Source organism: Vicugna pacos, chromosome 19 (genome assembly GCF_048564905.1).
Source record: "Vicugna pacos chromosome 19, VicPac4, whole genome shotgun sequence".
Lineage (NCBI taxonomy): Eukaryota > Metazoa > Chordata > Mammalia > Artiodactyla > Camelidae > Vicugna > Vicugna pacos.
The window spans coordinates 7853855-7878435 of NC_133005.1; the positions used below are offsets into that span (position 1 = coordinate 7853855).

The 24581-nt window shown below is 35.9% G+C and overlaps 1 protein-coding gene across 3 annotated transcripts in view; it reads right to left on the bottom strand.

Moving 5' to 3' along the window:
* The window catches only part of MACROD2 (mono-ADP ribosylhydrolase 2), a 1889921-nt gene that overhangs the window by 1778426 nt on the left and 86914 nt on the right, over positions 1-24581 (bottom strand). For all 3 annotated transcript variants that reach the window (XM_072943799.1, XM_072943800.1, XM_072943798.1), the window contains exon 3: positions 23886-23993. In XM_072943799.1, the coding sequence (XP_072799900.1) occupies positions 23886-23993 (108 nt within the window). The remainder of the gene's footprint in view (positions 1-23885; positions 23994-24581) is intronic.

Below are 24581 nucleotides of genomic sequence, written 5' to 3' on the forward strand. Positions count from 1 at the left end.
TGTTTTATTTATCCTCACAATGATTCTAAGACACTTATTCTCTCTATTTCAATGAAGAAAACAGAACTCATTCCATGAGGCCAACATCACCCTGATACCAACACCAGACAAAGATATCAAAATAAAAAAGAAAATTACAGAACAGTATCACTGATGAATATATATGTAAAAATCCTCAACAAAATACTAGCAAATTGAAGCCAACACTACGTTAAAAGGATCATATACACCATAATTGGGATTTATCCCAGAGATGCAGGGATTTTTCAATATCCATAAATCAATCAATATGATAAACCACATTAACAAATTAAAGAATAAAAACCACATGATCATCTCAACAGATACAGAAAAACCTTTGATAAAATTTAATATCCATTTATAATGAAAAACTCTCCAGAAAGTGGGCATAGAGGGAACATACCTCAATATAATAAAGTCCATATATGACAAACCCACGGCTAACATCATACTCAGCATGAAAAGCTGAAAGCACTTCCTCTAAGATTAAGAACAAGACAAGGATGCCCTACTCTCATCACTTTTATTCAACATACTTTTGGAAGCCCTAGCCACAGCAATCACAGAATAAAAAGAAATAAATGAAATCCAAATTGGAAAGAAAGTGAAACTGTCACTGTTTGCAGATGACATGATACTATACATAGAAAAACCCACAAACATCACCAGAAAACTACTAGAGCTCATCAATAAATCTGGTAAAGTTGCAGGATAAAAAAATTAATACACAGAAATTAGTTACATTTCTATAAACTAGGAACAAAATATCAGAAAGAGAAATTAAGGCAACAATCCCATGTACCATAGCATCAAAAAGAATAAAATACCTATGAAAAAACCTGCCTAAGGAGACAAAAGACCTGTACTCCAAAAACTGTAAGATACTGATAAAAGAAACTGAAGGCAACATAAACAGCTGGAAAGATATCCCACATTCCTGGATTGGAAGAATCAACAGTGTTAAAATGGCCATACTACCAAAGACAATCTACAGAGTCCATGAAATCCTTATCAAAATACCAATGGCATTTTCACAGAACTAGAACAAATAATTGTAAAATTTGTATGGAAATGCAAAAGACCCTGAATAGTCAAAACAATCTCAAAAAAGAATAGAGCTGGAAGAATCATGCTCCCCGACTTCAGACTATACTACAAAGCTACAGTAATCCAAACAGTATGGCACTGGTGCAAAAAACAGACACATAAATAAATGGAACAGTATAGAGGGTCCAGAAATAAACCCACATACTGATGATCATTAACCTATGACAAAGGAAGCAAGAATATACAATGGAGAAAAGACAGTCTCTTCAATAAGTGGTGCTGAGAAAACTGGACAGCTACATGTAAAAGAATGAAATTAGAACATTCTCTAACACCATATACAAAAATAAACTCAAAATGGATTAAAGACCAAAATGTAAAACCAGATGCCATAAAACTCCTAGAGGAAAACATAGGCAGAGCACTGACGTAAATTACAACAATGTATTTTTGTATCCATCTCCTAAATTAAAAGAAATGAAAGCAAAAGTAAACAAATGGAACCTAATTAAACTTAAAAGCTTTTGAACAGCACAGGAAACCATCAACAAAATGAAAAGACAACCTACTGAATGGGAGAAAACTTTTGTAAATGCTATGACCAATAAGGGATTAATATCCAACATATATAAACAGTTCATACAACTCAACATCAAAAAAAAAAAAACAGATTAAAAAGTGGGCAGAAGAACTGAATAGACATTTTTTCAAAAAGGAAATATAGATGGCCAACAGGCACATGAAAAGATGCTCAACTTCACCAGTCATCAGGGAAATGCAAATCAAAACTGTAATGATTTGCACCTCACACCTGCCAAAATGTCTATCATCAAAAGGAACACAAATAACAAATGTTCACAAAGATATGGAGAAGAAGGAACCCTTAGTACACTGTTGCTGGAAATGTAAATTAGAGCAGCCACTGTAGAAAACAGTATGGCAGTTTCTCAAAACTACCATATGATTCAGCAATTCCACTCATGGGTATGTATCTGAAAAAAAAAAAACATTAATTTGAAAAGATAAATGAACCTCAATGTTCACAGCAGCATTATGTACAATTGCTAAGATATGGAAGCAACCTAAGTGTCCATCAGATGAATGGGTAAAGAAGAAGTGGTATATATACATAATGGAATACTACTCAGCCATAAAAAAGAACAAAATTTTGCCATTTGCAGCAACACAGGTGGACTTAGAGGGCATTATGCTAAGTGAAATAAGTCAAACAGAGAAAGACAAACACTGTATGATAATCACTTATATGTGGAATCTTAAAAAGTACAAAAACCAGTGAATATAACAAAAAAGAAGCAGACTCACAGATACAGAGAACAAACTAGCGGTTACTGGGGAGAGAGAGATGAGGGGCATTACAGGGATGGGAGACTAGGAGGTACAAACTATTGGGTGAAAGAAGGCTACAAAGATGTTTTGCACAACACAGGGAATACAGCCAATATTTATAATAACTGTAAATGTAGTATAACCTTTAAAAATTGTATAAAAATTTAAAAAGCAAAGATGAGAAATCAGATATTTAGTCAGGGGTTGAATGATCCTTGTCAATCTTTGACTAGCCCTTGTCACCCTGGCCAGTAAGTGACAGAGAGAATTCAAATCCAAGCCACTTGTATTCCAGACATACTGGAAAGTGGCAGCAATGAATATAGTTGTTATTACAGAACAATTCCGAAAAGTGCGCAAGACCAGCAGAACCTTTACCAATGACCAAGGACAGAATTATCCCAAGAAGACCTATATTACATATTGACAGCCTAGAGAAATCAAACAATTATAGAAAATATGTCTTTTACATCACAGGAAGAAATTAAAGGGGAAAAGGATTCATTCACATCTAAATTAAAAGGAAAGCTAAACTTAAAACAGGCAGCAATCGAAGTTACTCTTACACCAGTTACAGATTTTCAATTTAAAAGTAAAGAAATAAAAGCATACTTCTAAGACATAAAATAAAGCAACTGAATAGCCAAGCTGTTTCATACAAACAAAAGATCAATACTTTTTTCAAAAGACACAACAATGCCTCTTTTAGTTTTGTCATTTTAAGTAAAAAGGAGATCAATAAAAAAGTAGTAGAAGAAAATGTATCTGTAGAACTTGTTTCCTTTCTCTAACCAATAAGCCAAAAAGACTCAACAACACTGCAATACAAAAATTTCAGAAATTCACTCAGGCCAAACTAATGCTTAAGTCAAAAGTTTCAGTTCATATCCATATTACATGCAAACAAATATTTCAAAAGATAGACAGTTCACTGATTATTTTAATAGCAACTATACTGTTTCAACACTAAAGAAAAGAATAATGAGTCCCAAAAACCCTCAGAGTCCAACCTATAATATTAACTTAGTATCACCAAATACATGTCAAGTTTCTGCTGAATTAAGTATGAGAAATAGTACCTGTAACTGAATTGAGGAAAAGAACAGATGTGTATCAGAACGAAACCCTACTCACGGTTCTGCCATACGTGGTCTGCACGTCCTTGAGTGTGTTCCTCCTGCTCCCCAGGCCTCAGTTTCCCCACCTGTAACATGAAGTACCTGGCCTGGATAATCTTTCAGTTCCCTTCAAGCTTTGAAATTACAGGACGCTGTATGACAGTATCACTTTCTAACCTCCTAAGCTATGCATAATGACTATGTGCCCCTGACAAGATCATAATTGGACTTTTCTCATTTCCATGATTCTAATTTTCATCTCCATGCTTAAATTAAGCTATAATAAAGGTAATCCCATATTTGAACAAATTGTCACACCATCACATTATAGAAATCAAAATACTGTCTTAAATTCACATAACCATTAGCTTCTGCCTATAGAAAGCCAAGCTTTGTATGAGGTCCGCCAAGAAAAATCACTAAATATACTTCCCTTTCTAACACTGAAGATTTCCTTGGCACAGGCTATTTGACTCATAAGTGTCAAATGGAAAAGTCAAAAAATAACAAGGCCTGCAGACCTAGCACACAGTAGGTCCTTAATACCTGCATGTTGAAAGGACAAATGTATCCACAATGGTAAAAGCTTCCCTTGTCTAGGATGTTTTAACACCAATTCAGGAATGCTACAGAAATACCTGAAGCATCAACAGTGGTCAATAATATGGGTAGGTGTTAAAAACCACAGTAATCAAGCTGCTGTTTATAACCATGCCTTTGAGTTTGATAGTAGACTTACGAAAGAAAACTGAAAACTCACCCCATCTAGGCTCTTGAAGAAGCCCATTCTAGATCAGAACAACACTGATGAACAGGCAGTAGGCCAAATCTAGGCCATCCAGAGAATCTGCAGTTTGGACAAGGAGTAGAATAACAGTGGAAAGTCTGGAGATTTCTCTTGCCAAGATTTATGGTGAGAGGGAGGGTTAAATTAGGCACCGTTTGGTTGCTGCCCTCCACTGTTCAGCTCCCATGTGTGGAACTATTACATTTAAAAGTTCCATTCAAATCTCAAAAGGAATATTTTATTGAGAAATTCCCTTATTTTCCCAAGAGAAGTTTCTATTTATCCTTAGCTAAGCAGCAACGGAAAGAGTCAATGTTCAGGTGGAAATATTACATATTATTATGCAATAAGGGTGCCACTGACAGAATACCATCAAGTTCATCATTTGAGACTCAGATGCAAATCCTCTGAGAGGCCTATCCACACCACCCTTTCTAACACCCTCTAAATTTGAGGAAATGGTAGAAATCATCAATAAGAAAGATGTAGATTCAATTACATTAAAAAGCAAAATTTGTACACAAGCAAAGCTCACAATAAAGCTGAAAAGATACTACATGTATAGTAAATATCACAAATGATTAATATACTATTATATTTTTCTATTGTTGTGTTTGTAACAAATTGCCACAAATGTAGCATCTTAAAACAATATGCATTTGTGAGCCTACATATCTGTAAGGCAGAAGCACAGACACGATGTGACTGGGAAGCACAAGGCTGAAATTAAGGTGTCAGTGGGACTAAATTCTTGTCTGAAACTGGAGAAAAAATCTTCTAAGCACACCCCTGTTTACAGAATTCAGTTCTTCATGGTGGTAGGATTGAGGCCCCTGTTTTGATGCCAGCTGTCAGGCCAGGAGTTGATCTCAGCTCCTAGAGGTGGTCAATGACCATTTCAAGTCTCGTCCCTTTCCATGTGGCCTCCTCAATCTTCAAGCCAGCAAAGGCATGACAAATCTTTCCCATGTCTTTAATTTATCTGATTTCTTCTTTTACTACTGCCAGTCAGAGAAAACTGTGCTTTCAAAGGGCTAATGAAGTAATAACTACTATGTAGGATTAGACCCATCCTGATAATCTCCCTTTCTTAAAAGTCAATTGTGCCATATAAATAATCTAATCACGGGAGTGAAAGCTAGCAAATTTACGGTCCCAGAGATTACTTGGGGCATGAACGCTGGGGGAGAGAGTATGATGAATCTTGAGTAATACCTTAGAATTCTGCCTACCACCATTATATGAAGAGATTATGCCATTTGGTGAAAAATATATTTCAACATATCAAATATAAATGAGAAAATAACATGGGCAAACAAGGCACATATAAGGAAGAGAATTGACAAGAAAAATTAAGAGCCATAGAAATGTCATACTCCTTGGCTGAGCCATACCATTCCTGGAAATACAGCCCCCACAAAAAAAAAAAATCCGTAATAAAAAAAAGCTATGACATGAATATGTCGGCCTCCTCTGGGTTTTTCTAGCATCACATACACAACTCTAGAACAACAACTTCTACATGCTGTTTACCTACTATCTCCGCCTTGGTACTTGGAGCATCAAGTCCAGAAGCTGTATTTCATTTGTCCTGTTGTTCCCAGGCCCTAGAATGGTATTTGTACTCTGTAAATATTTGCTGAGAGCCTATTATGTGATCATCACTGAGTGAGGCATCAAGACACACAATTGTCTAGGAGCATCCATGTTGCTGCAAATGGCATTATGTTGTCGGTTTTTATGGCTGAGTAGTATTCCATTGTATAAATATACCACATCTTCTTTATCCAGTCACCTATTGATGGACATTTAGGCTGTTTCCATGTTTTGGCTATTGTAAATAGTGCTGCTATGAACATTGGAGTGCAGGTGTCATCCTGAAGTAGATTTCCTTCTGGATACAAGCCCAGGAGTGGGATTCCTGGGTCATATGGTAAGCCAGAAAGAGAAAGAAAAATACCATATGAGATCGCTCATATGTGGAATCTAAAGACTCATGGACAGAGAATACAGACTTGTGGTTACCAGGGGGGTAGAGGGTGGGAAGGGATTGACTGGGATTTCAAAATTGTAGAATAGATAAACAAGATTACACTGTATAGCACAGGGAAATATACACAAAATGTTATGATAAATCACAGAGAAAAAAATGTGACAATGAGTGTGTATATGTCCATGAATGACTGAACAATTGTGCTGAACACTGGAATTTGGCACAACATTGTAAAATGATTATAAATCAATAAAAAATGTTAAAAAAAAAGACACACAATTGTATAATACATGCCCTGATATATCTCATTTCACATAATTTTTGTAAAAAGAAAAATAGTATCAAAAGTTCTATAATCAATGTATGTGTAAAGTACTAGGATCAAACAAGCCAATAGAAATGAGGTGACTTTTGGACCAGGCCTTGAAAACTAAGTGGATTTCACTAGAGAGACAAAGTCAATGGGGAAATGGGGGATTACAGGGAAAAAGACACAGAGAATGTATTATGGAGCCATTCAAAATTATAATTATGAAATATATAAAACTATATTAAAATGTCTATATTAAGTGGAAAACTCTGTGTACCAAGTAGATCTTGGCTCTAACCGTAATTATGCAAAAAGAAAGTGTATAAATGCATAGATACAAATAGGGAAAAAAATCAACACAGTTTTCTAGAAGGTAGAATAATTGCTAATTTATTTCCTTATTTTATTTACACTGTACTTACATATTAATGCTATATTGTATATTATACTTATTCTTTGTGCTGCCAAAGAAATTTTAAATGAAAAGACATGGGGGAGTCCTGCTAACTGATAGAAAGTAGAAATACTCAATGTTGAGTCGATTTACCACCATTCTAACTAAAAGCCCTGATTGCAGGAAATGACGTACTCAGCCACTCATTAATCCCACAAACATCTCCTGAGCACAAATAATGGGCCTGACACAGTGCAAGTCACTGGAGATACAGGAATGGGTAACACAGGCCCTGTCCTTAGAAATCTCGTGATCTGATGAATCACCACAGTGAGTTTGTATTTGGCAATTGTATTTTAATAACTGCTGAGAAGACAAAATTCTCTAAATGATAGTTCACTTCAAAGGTGGAAGCCTCAGTCTGACAGAATGTAAAGCAGCTCACTACCTCAAGTCAGCCCCCGGCAGCAGGGCTAAGGCCTGTCATTGCTGCCAAGCAACTGTCTTCCCACGATCACAATTCAGGTGCAGCAGCGTCCTAAGCCACCTCGGTTCTAGCACAACAGAAGGCGATCCAGTCACTGCCTACACATATGGCTCAGTAAGTCTGCAGATCCAACATCTGGCTCACTAACAGGGTGACTGTTTTCATGCTTCAAGAATACTGTTTGAATGACTGATAATTCCAACACAAGTTTATTCACTGGATTTCAGTTTTCATGAGGAAAAAGTCAGGATCACTGTAATTTGTGTATTTCTATGTTTTATTTTATTTTGCCCTTGAATTTTTGGTCTCTCTTTATTCCTAATTCTTATCATGAATGGTCACATGTAGCACTGAAGAAAGATACAAATCTCAATTTCACTCAAATTCCTGAAACTATTAGAAGAAGAATTAAAAGCAATATGAACTTCCAAGTGGTGAACACACTGTTGCCCGACTGAGACCACTTCTGCTGGCTACCAAGATGGGAGTTTTTCAGTGGAGAAGCGACTCCTTCCAAGCTGCAGGCTATTTGATGAACAAGTGAAACAAAAGAAAAGCAAAAACAGAAAACAAAAAGCCTTACCCAAAAACATAAGATCTCTCACTGTCTTCCTCATGGAAAGTCCAATTTAAGGACTTTTTGTTATAGGACCCTCATATTTCAGTAAATGGCTTCTTAGTAGGGTTTTATTATCTATCATTTATATGGTTAGAGTTGCACTTTATCAATTACTCAGAAGTAACAGAGTCAATAGCTTATTAAATCAGACATGTTATAAAGCACAATGGATCCATTTGGGTTTTCCCCCTTTGATTTATATTTTTTCTTATTACCATTGTCATCATCATCATCACAATCATATTTAACATTTATTAAGCAGTTTATGATATGTGCCAGAAACTGAACACCACTCAAAGCACATACGTATGTTAGGTCAATTCCTCCTCAAAACTACATTTTAAGCATTAGAGATCTAAGGAACTTGTCTTGGGTCACACTAATGATAAGATCTCTATCTTCCTAACTTCAGAGCTCAACTTCTTACCCACTGTATTAGTCTCTTAGAGCTGGTATTAAAAAAAAAATTGCCACGAACTGTATGGCTTAAAATAACACACATTTATCCTCTCATAGTTTTGGAGACCAGAAGTTCAAAATCAGTTTGGCTGGGCAGAAACCATGGTGTCAGTAGGGCTGCCCTCTCTCTGGAGACCCCAGGGGAGAAGTTCCTTGCCTCCTCCAGCTTCTGGTGTCTGCCAGCATTGCTTCTCTAGCCCTACATCACTCCAGTCTTCAAGGTTAGCATCTTCACATCTCTCTCAGCTCCATCTGCACAGCATATTCTTCTCTATGTGTAGTCAAATATCAAGATCCTTAATTATACCAGCCATTTATGGTGATAGTCATAAATTCCAAGGATTAGGAGGTGGATCTTTTTTTCCTGGGGAGGGGGAGCCTGTTTTCCAGCCTACCACACCGCTAAACTCTACTGCTTCTCCAACTGATTTATTCATGGGTTCTTGGTGTGGTGGTGAATTATGATAGCCCAGGAAGACACCACAGATAGTTGTATACACTCTCTTTGAGACAAGTCAGCCATGCAAGAGAGATAAACCTAAGACTAGAACCAATAAAGCAAGACAAACACACGTATCGACTTGTCCTGGAGATCACCAAATTCTAGCTCACCAGTCTCCTTATCTCAGTGATATTTCTGCAAAGCCACAAACAAACAAACTTTAAACCAATGCACCATTTCTTCAAAAGGGCAGGCATTCTCATGCCTTGGCCTTTGCTCATGCAATTTCATGTCCTTATGCCTACTGAAATGCTGCTCTCCTCAATGCTCTGCCATCATATTATCTGTAAAGTCTTTCCTGATGTCCACACTCAAAGTAACTCCTTCCCTGGCATTTGGTTTCTATCTCTTCAATGCCACTTGTCTTTAGTCCTGACTCATATAGTTGCTTATGTATATATATATCTTCCTAGAGAGTACAAGGTCCTGTAGAACAGAGACTGTCTGTCTTCCCAATGTCTGGCAGAGAATTGGGCACAAATTCCAACAAAATCTGCATTAGACAGAAGGAAGGAAGGGTGCAAAGGAGGGAGTTAGAGAGGAAAATATGAAGGAAAGTGCAGGGAAGAGAAGGGTAAACATTAAGGTCCAGACTGCTTTAACAGAATAGAAGGAGACACAGTTCTTTCCAACACTTATCTGTGAAAGCTCTGAAGAAAGAAAATTTTCAAAAGTGTCTGAAAAAGAGTACCAGAGAGCAAGTGCATGGGCATTTATTGGCACACTCTAAGCCCTAGAGTGCAGGGAAACAATTCCTAAAGAAGGGCATGCAGACTCCTGCATCAGAACCTCCACATCAGGATGGTTGTCAATTGCAATTGTAAGGGCATATCCTAGACTTGCTAAATATGAAGTCTGGGGTGCTGGGAGATAGGAATCAGCATTTAAAACAAGATTCTGGGTGATTCTGATGCCCACTAAACTGTGACATAACCATTACTCTTGCAGGAAAGGAGAAAATCAAACAGCACCCTACAGATTTTGTTTTCTTTTGGTTTGAGTCCCAACGTCTAGTACTGGATTTGATGGCCATTTTCCTTTCAAGGTAAAAATGAAAGTCCAGTTTCTGAAATGACAAGGTTGCAAGTCTGCAATATGTTCCAAGGACAAATGCCAAAGACTCAGAAAGGAAAGATGCCAGGATGATTCAACACTGAGCCCCTCTAGATTATGAAGATATTACTTTAATCAGCCTGGTCATAAAAATGATAGCCACAATTTGCCTGACACATCCAATCCATGACAGCCTTATGCCAGTTTGTGGTCTTCTGTCAGCTCAATTATTTTTCACTGACTTAAATTCTTTTTGAAGATGCCTCAGGGCTTGAGAAATTATAAGGAACTCCCTGGTGTCCCCTCCTGGAGTTATATCATAGATCTTATTGATCCTGGGCTCCATTCCTCATTCCTCAAATTCCTTCTTAGAAATGATTTGTTACCAGCCTTCCTCAATCTTCTTATAAAATGTAACAGTTCATGCCAGGGTGCAACTAATCTCATACAACACTTTACCCCCATCACCCCCTCAGAGCTACAGATACCTAGAGAAGATGACATCTAGGGAGGAGGCTCCTGTCACCAGGCTGTGGACAATAAATCACCGTATCATTTTTTATTGGGTTCTTTTGTTCCATCATTTTTAAAGGACACATTTGCTTTTCAAGGATCAATACTCAATTTAACTTTCTATACACTATAATTCAAGTCTTTAAGAAGTGAAGAAAATGTGTTTCTGGTTTTAAAGTTATTTTAAACCATAACCAGGTCTTATGCTGAGCCCAATTAATAAGGGTCATTCTTGCAAATTCTAAGCACAGAGTGTGAGCTATCAGAGGCAGGTTACATTTCTTCCTTACTGTCAAAGAATATTGCTTTAATAGATATTTTTAAATAAAATAATGAGCTGTAAATCAGTCTAATTAGAGAATTTGTAAGTGCTCAGGAGATGTAAAATTGTAAGCTCTAAAGAAATAATTTCTTTTGTTCATTATTTCTTGCTATGGATGCCATAAAACACACTCATGACCAGTAACTTTTCTATATGTAAAGACAGAATTATAGTCACAGGATTATTTAAGATATTTTGGTATTATTTCACCAATAAGTTAAAATTAACAATCTGCCTATTTAATTTAAAAATGTTCTTACATGAACAAATAAACCTTACTTAACTGTCTTGATATACCATCAAATGCTAGTACCATCCACACATTTTAAGGAGAACTTGGTTAAACACAAATGGAATTTACAATTCCAGTTTTATGCATTTTAAATAACTTATTTTTAAATGTTCTCACAAAGCTTAAGCAGATCTCTTCAATCTCATGGACTGGACATGTTTCTGAATTAATTTTCACCCAGAAACCCATGGGATGAAAATTCTGTGTGATAAATTAAGTTGCCAAACGAAATGGATTAGCGATCAGTGAAATTGCCTGATAAGCTGTCAGATTCACTTTGAATTGGGATACATCCTCTTTCTCCACCTGTTCATTAAGCTCCAAGTTCATGGCAACTCCAGTGACTGATTGCACATTAACAAGCTGTTTAGGTGGGAGTTGTAGCTAGTCTAGTCAACATTCCTATACTTATACATTCATTTAAACATAATTCTCTGGCAATTTATTCTGTTCACAATCCCAGTGTGGGAAAATATACCTCTACCCTGAAATTTAATTTTGGACACAACAGAGATGTGACGTGTCATAAAATTAAAACTTAACAAAGCAAACCAGATTCACCTCAAGGTCAGAAGAAGCTGGGGAAATTTAATGCCATGAATTTGCTTTCTCAAACAGTTACAAAAATGAAAAGAGCAGTGGAAAAAGCTGCTGCCTTTGCACTGATAATATGCCAAAATAAAGTATTTATTTCTGTCCCTATTCTAAAGCAAATACTGACTGCTTCTGTAACCAGAAAACTAAACCAGCTAGAAATGTTGAAAAATAATTCTCAACATTTCTTTCTTCAATGACCAAAATCTTGCTTTATAAAACACCAAGTTTAATAAACCACTTGTCAATAAAAAAGCACCAAATTTGAGGTATAAATAAGAATATCGTTTTTATTCAAGTATCAAACATTGACTCTTTCCTTTTTAAGTATAGAGAATTTACTTCATAAAGTAAATTCACCAAACACAAAGATAATCAAAACGAGTAAGTGTCTGAAATTGCTGCCATTTTAAAGATTTGTATAGCATGAAAATATAAGGATGCCTACTACTGATAAGCTATTTTTCTTCACCATTTATGGAGCCTAATTTTTATATGAAGTAATGATTAGAATTCAGAAGTCAATGTCACTTTCCCCCTTCCCTACACATATAAACCAAGGTCTTAATTGAAGAAAAATTCAATAAACTAACAGCCAGATGACTACAATTATATTTAGCCAACGGAACAGAATGAATGTCATCCACATGTTTTTGAGCCCAAAAGCAGCAACTCCTCAAAAGTTACAAATAAAGAAAAATAAGTTAGAAATTAAGTTGGCCAGTATATGGAACAAATAAAATATACACTTTCTTTGGTTGAACTTAATAGATGTGTACATAAAATTGTTTTTCAATTTTTCCATGTAACTTTAAAAATAAAAAATTTTAAATAAAAATGTTTAAAGTAAAAAAAAGCAGAGAGGATTCCATATGCAGTTGCACATGAACATTAGACAGCCCCTATACCTCATTAAATGTCATTTAGCATCGTTATAAAGTTCAGTTTTTACTTAAATTTAACCTTAATCAACTCCTGACAAGTTATGCAATCACAAGAGAAACCATAGCAGATGGTATTTGTATTTATTAACCACCACAGAATTAGAATTCACATCCCCATTCCCTTCATCCTAATGGAAGCACAGCTGCCTGCCCTTCCAGGGGATTGGTCTCCTCCTCTACAATTTCAGTCCCACTAGCTCAGTCCACATGGAAAGTAGCAATGACAGGGCTTAGTCTGACTCAGAAGCTAGGGACACTTTCAGCAAATGTCAAGACTCTTTACAAACCAAAGGTGCTCTGGCTTACTTGGCACCTATGGAACATCACCCATTCTAGCCCCAGGGGTGGGCTTTGAGACTTTCTTGGCTAGGGTAATGAATGGCTCAAAGTTTCAGAGAAACCATGCTGCTCGATGACCTCCAAGAATCAAAGCCATAGCTGTAAGATGTCCCCAGTGCCAAGTGCTGTGCTGGATGCTAGCTAGTACTCTGAAAGTGGGTGGAGAAAAAAGAAAAAACATTCTCTCTCCCGTTTCAAGGTACTTCAATGCCTATCTCTTTCCCCGCCATCTTTTATTTCAGGAACAGAAGAGTGGCAAGGAACCTGAGCTACTGGATTTCCCAGTTGAGAAACATTCAGCACTGCTCTCTTCAGGCCTCCAACCAACCCAACCCCACCCAATGCTTCCTGGCTACCAACACCAAGTTACTTGTACCTTATAGGTGTCAATTTTATAGGTAAAATCCTGCTTTCAATTCTAGAAAGTAATACCAAAGTTTACATGCCCTATCTTCAAAGAAATGGAAATTAAAACAACAATGAAGTACATTTCAAAGGCATAGGTTAAAAAAATATCAAATTTAATACTGATGAAGTCTGAGGAAACACACAGTCTTTTAACTTGAGAAATATAAATTCATTTAACTTTTCCACAGAGCTCTTTGATTACATATATCAATGTTTAAAAACTTTCATACTCCCATAATTTCTCTCCAAGTAATATATTCCAAGGGAATAACAAAAGATTTTTGGTAAAGATTTATCTGCTAGGATGTTTGTTTCAGCCTGCTTATAACATTAAAAAATATGAAACAATCTAAATTTCCAACGAGGGAATAGTTAAACAAACATTTGTGTGTATGACTGACTATCGTGCAGCTATTTAAAATGACATATAAAAATGACTGTAGTATTAAAAAAAATTGAGCAGTATTTTCCAAATTTCAGAATATATCTATGAAATTAAAAGAAAATAACCTGAAGCATAAACACTGAACTTATGATGTATATGTTTGGAAACATTATGGACTATATTTTACTTTTTTGTATTTTATATTTTCCCCATTTTAAAGTATTCCTTTTGTAATCAAATCCCTCCCAAAATATTTTTTAAATCCAACTGACCAGTATGTGTAAGAAACAAAATATAAATTTCTCTAAGTACACTGAAGAATTTTCAAAGAAAGAAAAAAAATTCTAAAAACAAGGTACAAATGCCCAGGTAGCTCCCATCATTTTCCTCAGCTTTTTTTTTTTTTTTTTTTTTAGTCCCTCAAAGCCTCTTGAGAACTGTTACTACTTAACTCCAAGGGGTATTCCCTTAAAAACTAGTGACAACAGGGGTCAAAAACAGAAGTTGAAAACTCAGAGGAGATTTCCTAGAAGCCATCCATCCCCCTTGGCAATTATTTTCTTCTGAGAATAATCTTCTAATTCCTTGGAGGATTTAATGTTTAGTCTGATTCCACAAATTCCTTCAGAAAAAAATGGTAGATCAGAAAAACAAAGAAGTGATGAGTCAAAGAACAGAAATATTTTGAAAAACAAGTTGGGATGCAGAGAGCTAAATAACAAATGAAAAATGATACTTTTAACACATCACAAAGCTTTTTTTCATTTATCCTTTCTGTCCATCCTCAAAGACACCCTGTCTAGCCTCACATTAGATAAAGATACCAATCTTACAGCTGGAAGCTCACACTTAAAATCTGTAGCCAGTATTAAGAACTCACCTCAGAAAAAAAAAATAGTTCTATACCCACACCTGTCTACTCAAATCTCTCTCTCAGGTTGGTCAAATGACAGCTATCCACAGTGGTGATTAAGAAACTTTTCAGTAGGTTCTGATGTGGCACAGGAGGGAAAGCAATGGGAGAGAATGATGGATAGGAATTTTTTCCCCTTTGCTTGGCTGAGCTGGAATGGGTGCTGGGCTGGGGCTGCAGAGATGGAGGAAGAGGTGGTTTCCAAACATTGCTGTCCCTGTGCTAAGAACTACTGCTCCCAGAAACTTCAACACTGTCATTCTAAAAGTAATTTGTAACTAGCTACTAACTGTTTAATAGATGGTTATCCCAAATTAGAGGTCTGAAATTTCAGCAAGTTTATAATGAACCCTTGGTTTTAATATTGCCTTAGACTCTTAGGTGCCACTGAGTTCTTCAGAAGCAATGAAAAACTGATTTAAAAAATGGAGGAAATATTTTAAGGAGAAAAAGCAATACACTTAAGGGCTCAGTCAAGAAGAAAGAAATAATGGGAAAAAATGGAAAATGAGTTTAATTTTGTCTATTTGCTTAAAACTTAAAATAACTGTTCCTTTGTAGTTAACACTTTAACTGTAGTTCAACTTTTCTGACAGGGTGAACTCTCTAATAAAGACCTAAATACTTTGTAGTTAGAATCTTAGGCTTCCTTTTAATTAGTAAAGTTTTATTAGATGTTTACAACAAAAGCCTCAATCTGTCAACATAAAACTTACAGAATTGAAAATTTATATTTATTCAGATAACTGTTTAACTACAGTCTCCCACTAGTTTGTAAAGTTAAGCACTTAGATGATATCTGTTTTTCTCACCATCTTATCACTCATAATAGCACAGTGCCTGTCACACAGCGGATACTTAATATTTATTTGTTGAACGAACGAATGAATAAATTATGAAACATCTGATTACAAGCATTCCCATTAAAATCAAGAATAAGCAAGAATGTCTTATCACAACTAATTTAACCTTGTCATCATGTCGTGGCTAATGCAATAAAAAGGACAAGAGAAATAGAATGTATAACGATGTATATCTCTAGAAAACCCAAGAGAATCAACTGAAAAGCTACAAAAACTAAGATGGGCACTTATTAAATTAATAGCCTTTCTATATTACTGAAAATAATCTGATAAAATAAGTAACAGAAAAAAATAGACCTCATTCATAAGAGCAACAAAATTATAAAGTTGCTAGGATAAAACAACTGTATGAGACCAGTATGATGAAAACTAAAACTTCACTGAGGAATATTAGGGAAAAGAAATTTAAATAAACTTAACAACCAGCACCATTTGTAGACAGGAAGATTCATTATGCTAAAGATTTCAAAACTCCCTGAATAACCTAAATTTCTAATCAAAATTCTACTGATATTTCTGGGATTTTTGTTGTAATGTAATTTTGGGGGGTTTGTTTGTTTGTTTTGATTTTGAACTTGACAAAGTAATTCTAAAATTTATCCTATGGAGTAAAAGGACAAGATTCAAAAAGAATAAATACAAAGGCAGACAAATGGCAGAGTTTGAGGGAGGAGTCACACAATCCCAAACAGAATACACGTGTGAAAGGCACAATAATTCAAAAAATATACACCATTACCTCACAACTTTCATTAGCATAAATTCTATGTGCAATTTAATATAAATCAAAAAAAAATTTTAAGGTAGAGGCAAAGAATATACATTATTTTTAATATATAATAAGCTGTCCCTCAATTAAAACAAGACAAATGTCCAAAAGAAAACCTAGTTAGAAATATGAATATAAAATCTTAAAAAATGCAAATGCCCAATAAGTATTAAGAAAAAGCATTCAACATCACTAATAGTAAAACAAATTTAACAATATTAATCACTACTAAATTGGTAGGTTTAATTTTATAATGATGTAACCTGGTATTTACAAGAATTTGCATTTATATATCACCCTTGAGAAAGTACAATATTCTTTCTAACAAGCGATGGATATCAAAATCATTTTTTAAAATATTATGGCTTTTACCTAGTCATTCCTAGTATATTTTGATGCTATAAAAATTTTGGTATGAGGACATTCATTATAGCTTTATTTATAAAAATAAAAAAAATCAAATAATCACTTAAAATCATGTTCTTAACATTTAACGATGTGGAAAATGGGATACATGTAAGTGAAAAAAAAGTAGCTTACAATACAGCAGTTATAGTATTGTTGCAAAGTAAACAACCTATAGTTGAATATAAGCACACATTTTAAAGACTATAAGATATAAAACAAGTATTAAAAGTGGTTATCTCTGGACTAAAAATTGACATATTTTTCCATTTACACTTTTTGGCATTTCCCAATTTTCTTAATAAACAGGCATTAGTATCATATTCAGAAAAAATTTACACATTTTTTAATTACCAATATTATAAGACATTAAATGGGACTCATTGTTAAGGCATATCTATGATGTAAAAACAAACTACTTATATAACCTTATTTTGAATGTGACTTTAAGACTACTTTGCAGGGTTTTTTTATATCTTTATTCAGCAAAAAATGGTAGGCTTTGTGGGATATCTCACATGTGGAAATAGACGTATGACTTTTTTCTGAAATTGCTTTTTCTAAAAGTAGGTTTGAGACAATCATTCCTAAAACTGTTTTCTCTGGTTTTGATCTTCCCAAAAGAAAAGTAATATGAGTAACAGTACTAGTAGTAGCAGCAGCAGCAGCAGAAACAGCAGCCTTAGTAGTAATAGTAGTAGTAGTAAAAGTAGTAATAGTAATAGTACTTTCACAGTATGATACTTTGTTTCTAAGTGCTGCTACCTATAGGAGGAAAATTTATTACAGGCATGTTTTTATGAACTTAATAAGGAACTATATAAAACAATCCCATCCTCAGCTACAGGAAAATAACATTCACATTTTTACTTTATTTCTTCACTGACGCAAGCACTAGGATGGATTGTTAGCTACAAACTGTTATTAAATCTGATTTCTCAAAAAATTGATTTTGTCATAGTATATTTTCCACATGCATTTAAAAAGATTACTATGTGATCTATGTCATACACTATTTTTAAAAACAATATAGAAAATATCAAGTATTGGTATGGGTATAGAGCATGCTTAGTAGATAGCAGTATCTGCTAAATATGAACACACACATACCCTACGATAAAGCCATTCAACACTCAGATATAAACCCAACAGGAATATATAGATACCTACTCACAAAAATACACATACACACATACCAATGTGTTAGAGTGGTCATTGCAGGGTAAAAGACCCAAAATTAAAATTACCTAAATGCCCATCAACAGTAGATTGGATACATAAATTGTGGCATATTCACAAAATGAAATATTACATAATAATAATGAAAATGAATGATCTGTATCCATACACAATGATGTAGATCAATCTTACAAACATAATGGTGAATTAAAAGAACCAAACATTGAGGAGTATATACTACATGGTTCCATGGCAAAACTAATATATGCTACTAAAAGTCCAAAAAGTGAATACACTACCCAGTATTCACTACAGGATATCAGGATGCCAAGAGCTCTTCCAGGGTACTGATAATGTTCTGCCTTTTGAGCTGAGTGGAGTAACACAGGTGTACCAACTTGTGAAAATTTCCTGAACTCTACACTTATATGTGCGTGTGTCTATTATGTATTTTGTGTTTTGCTCAACAAAATGTTAAAAGAAAAAATATATAATGAGGGAGTTCTTTCATTATAATGTAACAGTTCTATATTTTGATGGTGGCGGTGGTTGTTCACGTGGGATAAATTTGCACAGAACTAGTCACACACACGAATGCAAGTTAAAAATGATGAAAATTAAATGAAATCTATAGTCTAGTTAATAGTAATGTACCACTGTCAATACCTGGTTTTGATATTGTAATATAGCTATATGATGTCACCACTGGGGAGGGCTTACACAAATGTCTTTGCACTATTTTTGTAATTTCCTGTAATTATTTCAATATAAAAACTTCCAACAAAAAGTGGTCCTGAGTATGAATCTGACCTGAATCTAAAACTTGTGTTACTGCCCTACATACCCTATTGTCTACCAAATCAAATAGATATATAATAAACTACATTAAAATACATGCATTATTTCCAAAAGAGAAGAATATAATATATAGGAGGCTCATTCTGGGTCGCATTTAAAGAAATCTAAGGAAGGTCAAAAAGTACTTTATTAAGAAAAAAATTAATCAAATCATTTCATTCATGGCAACTAAGACCAGGTGTTTCAATGTACTAATATGGACGTGAAAAGAGAACTTTAAAAGTCCGATAGAAAGTGATGACTGGGCTGCTTTGGCTCGGTGACTGGGCACTCTGCCTCTCATTCCCCTCTCGCAGAGGCAGCTCTGGAGTTTCCTGCCACGTTGCCTTGTTCACAGGAAAGGTTAACAGCTGCTCCTCTCCTTACACACCAGGCAAATAAACCGCACAGCAGAAAGCTATAAACAGAGTCATTACACTGAATGTTTGGCATCTTTTTCCCATCCACCTAGGAACTTCCTGATGAGGTTGTCCTTGTGAGATGCAGAACATGGCCAAATTATAATTATCTCAGCCAGAGAGGTGAGCTAAATGTACCAAATGATTTTCCAAAGTTGCTGCCTGCCTTCATGTAGACTCATCAAACCCGTCTACTATGTAACAGCTATGAAGAACTTAAGCATACAGGCAAGGACGAAGAATCAAAGCAGTGATAGGATATTTTCCTGTTAGTGATGTGTTCCTGTTTAGCACCATTTTATTTTATTTCAATAAAAATTACCTCCAAAATTATTTTTATTTATTAATCAAATAAATCATTTTTTTAAAAATTAGAGCCAAATTGTAATTCACTGTGTCACGTCTGCAGCACTGAACGTGCTATGGGTCAGAGGTGCTACAAATTCAATTACATGTAGTTCAATTTAACAAATACACAATATCAAGTGTTTTTTAAGAACATAAGGATAAAACATTGCATTGGAAGACAACACAAAAAGTGAAAAAGACACCAGTCTGTAGTCTCAAAGGGGAGATAAACAGGTGTACAGTTAACAAAACCCAAGAAAAATCATAATTACTGCCATTATTAAGCATGCCAACATGGTAAACTCAAAGTTATGTTAAAAACAAGAAAGAGAAAACTTTAAAAAGTGGTCTTAAGGTATTTAAGAAGGAATAAATATCAGTTGTACTCCACAGGGCAAAACTGGGATCAATGGCTAGAAATTACAAGAATATAGAGGAAGGCCAGTGGTATGTATGTCTGTAATATGTATATATAGACACAGATACAGATGTTTTCAATTTTTTTTAACTGAAGCTCACATGTCTATAGAATTTAGGGCAAAATAAATCGTTGATGACTTACTAACTACAGGGGCATCTAATGAAACCTCTGTACTGGAGAGGAGTTCATGGGACTCCTTCCAAGAGCCTGTCCTCTCCAGAGGCCCCTCAGGATCACACAAAGCATCCTGTCACCCAGCGTCACAAGTGAACAGTCCATAGAAACTAGATATAAGGGAGACTTGTAGCTATGAGGTGATCTGAGGATGGAATTCTATCCAAAGGAGTGATTCACACTAGGTGGAGAGTAAATGACCCAGACACATCTTTTCTCATGAAGAGTTTTACATTTTAGAGAGGCCTCAGAGGAGAAAGGAACTACAGAGGCATCAGAAGAAGAGAAAGAGAAAAATTGATCTCTGATCATGGAAACGCAGACACAGCGCAAAGCAACTGATAGCCAACTCTGAGAGGGGAACAAGCTGACTAGGCTTCCACACTTTTGGTAGGCAGAACTAGACTATACCCTGAACAATGTTCCAGTTCTCCGTGAGATCCGTCTGTCTGCCTTCTAAGGCATGTTCCTACTATCCTGTGTGAATTCACTCATCACCAGAAGGAAACGTGAGATGATGTTGGATTTTATCTGAATTCTGTACTCCTCGAAAGCAGTGATTGTCAAGAAATTACCCCCCACCCTTTTGTGTTCTGGAAAACAGCTTACTACAAAGAACCGCTCTTCCCCATACAACAAAGGCAAAACTCACAGTGACCCCTTGTAACCTATAAGGCCAAGATGCAGACCCTCCAAATTCCCATTCTTTATCTCATAAATGATTAGCTGAACTATTTGTCCCCATTGACCATTCTGATTGATCAATGCCTGTTAACTGGGCTTGACCAAACTTTAATCAGGCTTCTCTCCTTCCTCCAAGCTCTTGAACTTTGACCCACTCCTGAGCAAAGGAAGTGATCAACCTGCCTTTAATGGTCCCTCCCAAGAATCAGCTGGCCTCAATGAAAAACATTCCCTGATCAACAGTCCAGTCATGCCACTCACCATCCCACTGTCCCGCATCCAATTCTTTCTAAAAGAAAAGCCCTTTTTTGCTTGAACTTTGAGGTGTTCATAGATTGCTGGGCCAATTGATGTCCTTCAAAGTCCAACGACCCCCATTTCTGGGCTCTCAGATGTCTGCCTGTGATCCCTCAACAGATAAAGTACATTCTTTGCTGGGCATGTTTCTCCTAACAAACTAGTAGCCCTAGGTAATAATCTCACAATAGCTCAGGCTGGCTTGTTTCAAGCCACCTTATCAGAGTCATTAACCCCACTGCCCTTCACAGACCCTAAACTTCTTACCTCACCTACAGCCAATCAGAGACTTATGCACAAGACGATCAGGCACCTTGTGACACGACCTTGTGAAAGACCACAACAACCAGCCAGAGGGGCTCACACAGGCACCTCCAGTCTGTGTGGCCCACTGTTATCTGTGGCAGCACACCCTAATAAACTCCTTTCTATTCTCATACTTTATCTCTGGTAAGTTCTTTTACCAAATCGCATGTCACTGCCACACTGACCAGCCACCCCATTGTGTCCCACAACATAAATCTCATGGTCAAAGTGGTTCTTCCTACTCTGATATTTTCCCTCCTCCTATTGTGATACTCCACCTCCCCTTATTGTAATCATCTTTTTGAATAGTCTCTCTTTACCTAAGTCTAGATTTATTTTTATTTGACACTTTCAATTTGCAAAGGGCCTAACTTTACAAAATACAAATTAAAATAATTAAATACTCTCTTATTACTGACATTTATTTTTATAGGATCACAACTATTATGCATTTCTTGATATACAGCCACATCGTAAAATATATAGAAGATAGAGACTACCATAAATAACACACTATTTTCCCAATGTTCAAACACAAAAATTACTTAAGATCATTAATTATTAAATTAATTAAAATAAAGCATTTAATACCAAACATGAGAAGCTGAACCTGAGACAGGAGGGAAAGGGGCAGGGCACAGCCATTCAAGGAATGATGAAGCAATTAACACCAAAATGGTAGAAGATTCAACTCCCTGGAGGCCTTGAGGCTCAAGATGGCAGGAGATTTGACTTCCAGTAAACCTTGAGCTTCATTATATGCTCATTGTAATATATTAACATGGTAAATGACACTCCCACAGGCACCATGACAGCTTCAACGCTGACCATAAAAAGTCAAAGAGTGGGCAGTGGCCCAATTCCTGGGAATCTCAGCCCCTTCCCTAGAGTAGTTGGAATGGTCCTCTCATTTGTTGGCATGTGAAGCTACCTAGCTGATAAAAACTGGCAACACTGCACCTCGTGGCCTCTCTTGCTCCCTCGTCTTCAGAGATGCCCACACTCTGTCTATGGAGTGTGTACCTACTTTCACTTTAACCTGAGCACCCAATCCCCACACCTTATGGCTTTTCTCTCACCTTCTGAAACAGTCTACACTCTATGTGGTATATATTTCTCTAAATAAATCTACATTTACTCAACTGTGGCTCGCTTTTGAATTCTTTCCTGCATGAAGCCAAGGATCTACACTTGGCGGGGCATGGCCCAGAGGCTCAGCTGAGACCTAGGACGCAGCCCTCCTCTCACCACACATTCAGTTTTCCTGTATCAAAACCAAACAGCTGAGGTTTGGAAACTGCAGAAATAATTTCTTTATATTTTACTTTTATCTGGTATAGATCAATCATCTCTTTACAAAGTCAAAAGAAGGAAAAGTTTGATGAACTTGTTATGTTGGCCATCTATTAACTGAAGCATTAAACCAACAATAATACAGCTGCTAAAGTTCTTTCTGAAGAACTTTCTGCAACAATCTGTCACTTTTCCAGTGGTCCAGTACCCTAGTTTCAACTTAGCATGGATACCATATAGAGTTAGCACATTAACTGCAGCACATACATAAAACAGATCTTCAATGTTTTTAATCAAGAAGGGGAATATATAAGACATGTCTTTTTTTAGAAAAAGGATATCTTTTTCTAAAATACTTACATTCCTGTTTATAAAAAAATATTTTTAAATAATACTTATATTGTAAGCAGATAGGTTAAGGGGTCCCCAGAGAAAGAGAATGAGGCATGGCTTTCTCGACATAAAAGAAGCTATTTTGGGTCTAAGTCATTTTGTGTTCTAAGCCTGGCCACTATGTTTGCCCTTGAACAGGTCTCAGTAATTCATGATCTTAAGGGAAGTAAAAGAATGCAGGAACAAAGCAAAACAATAGTTCATCTATAAAACAGAGTCCTAGTTACTCCTCTAGGGATATACGTAACAATCTGATACATATCTTTGAGTTCAGCTGGAACAAAGGCCCCTGCCCAGCTGGGATGGAATGATTAGGACGAGAACCTGAGTCAAACTAAAGCTTGGACTCTGTCAACCTTTGCCCCAATTTTACACTGAATTTTCCTCTGCTCAAGCCCCTCCATGAATATGCATATACCACCAAGCCCCTTAATGAGTTTGCAAATACCCTTAGCTTGAAACTTCCCCAGTTTTGCTGTTCAGGGAGACACTGCTTTGGGGAGAATCCCGTGCCCTCCTTACTTGCTGCAGTTAAGTCCTTCTCCAGATCTCTGGTGTGTTTGTGTCTCTTGCCCAGACACCCACCAAAAGGTGAGCCCAGTTTTCCCATAACAGTATAATAAATACATCACAAAATATCAACTACTCACCCGCATTGACTATGGCATCCACCTCTAGCAATGTGATGTCACCTCTATACAGAGAAACTTTGTCACTCAAATTCTTCTTCACCTGTGATGTTTCCTGAGTATTTTCTTCTGTAATAAAAAGGGAATATATATTAACAGTAGTACTCTTAATTAATTTAATAAAGACAACTTTAATACAAGAGCCAGTATGGGTCACACTCAGATACATTAGACAAGTGGAAATAGAGGTGTAAGTACCAAGGGTGTGGCTTGTTCTCTATTTTTTGTGTATTCCTCAATACAAATTTAGTATCACATATATAATAGTCATTCAATAAATTTAGACAAGTTATATTGGTCAACAAAAAGTTCAATGTTTACTATTAATATTATAAAAACATTAATTTTAAGATATAATTATGTACCACTAGTTTCACCAGAAGATATTAAAAAAAAAAAGATGTGTAATTACCAAGACAAAATACATTTTCACAAATAAAAAAGCTTACTTCTATTTTTGTTCTGGTTACCTAAAAGGCATCCTTGAAAAGAATATGTACTCAGAAACAAAAAAATTTAGGTTCAGCTCTTTGCTACTTCTAAGTAACAAACTCTTCCTCAGAATGGTATGGATCAAGAACATTTAAACATTGAGCTCCTCCTTTATCCAATTCTATCAACCTTTCACTCTAGAGGGCACTGCTAGATTTAAAAGAA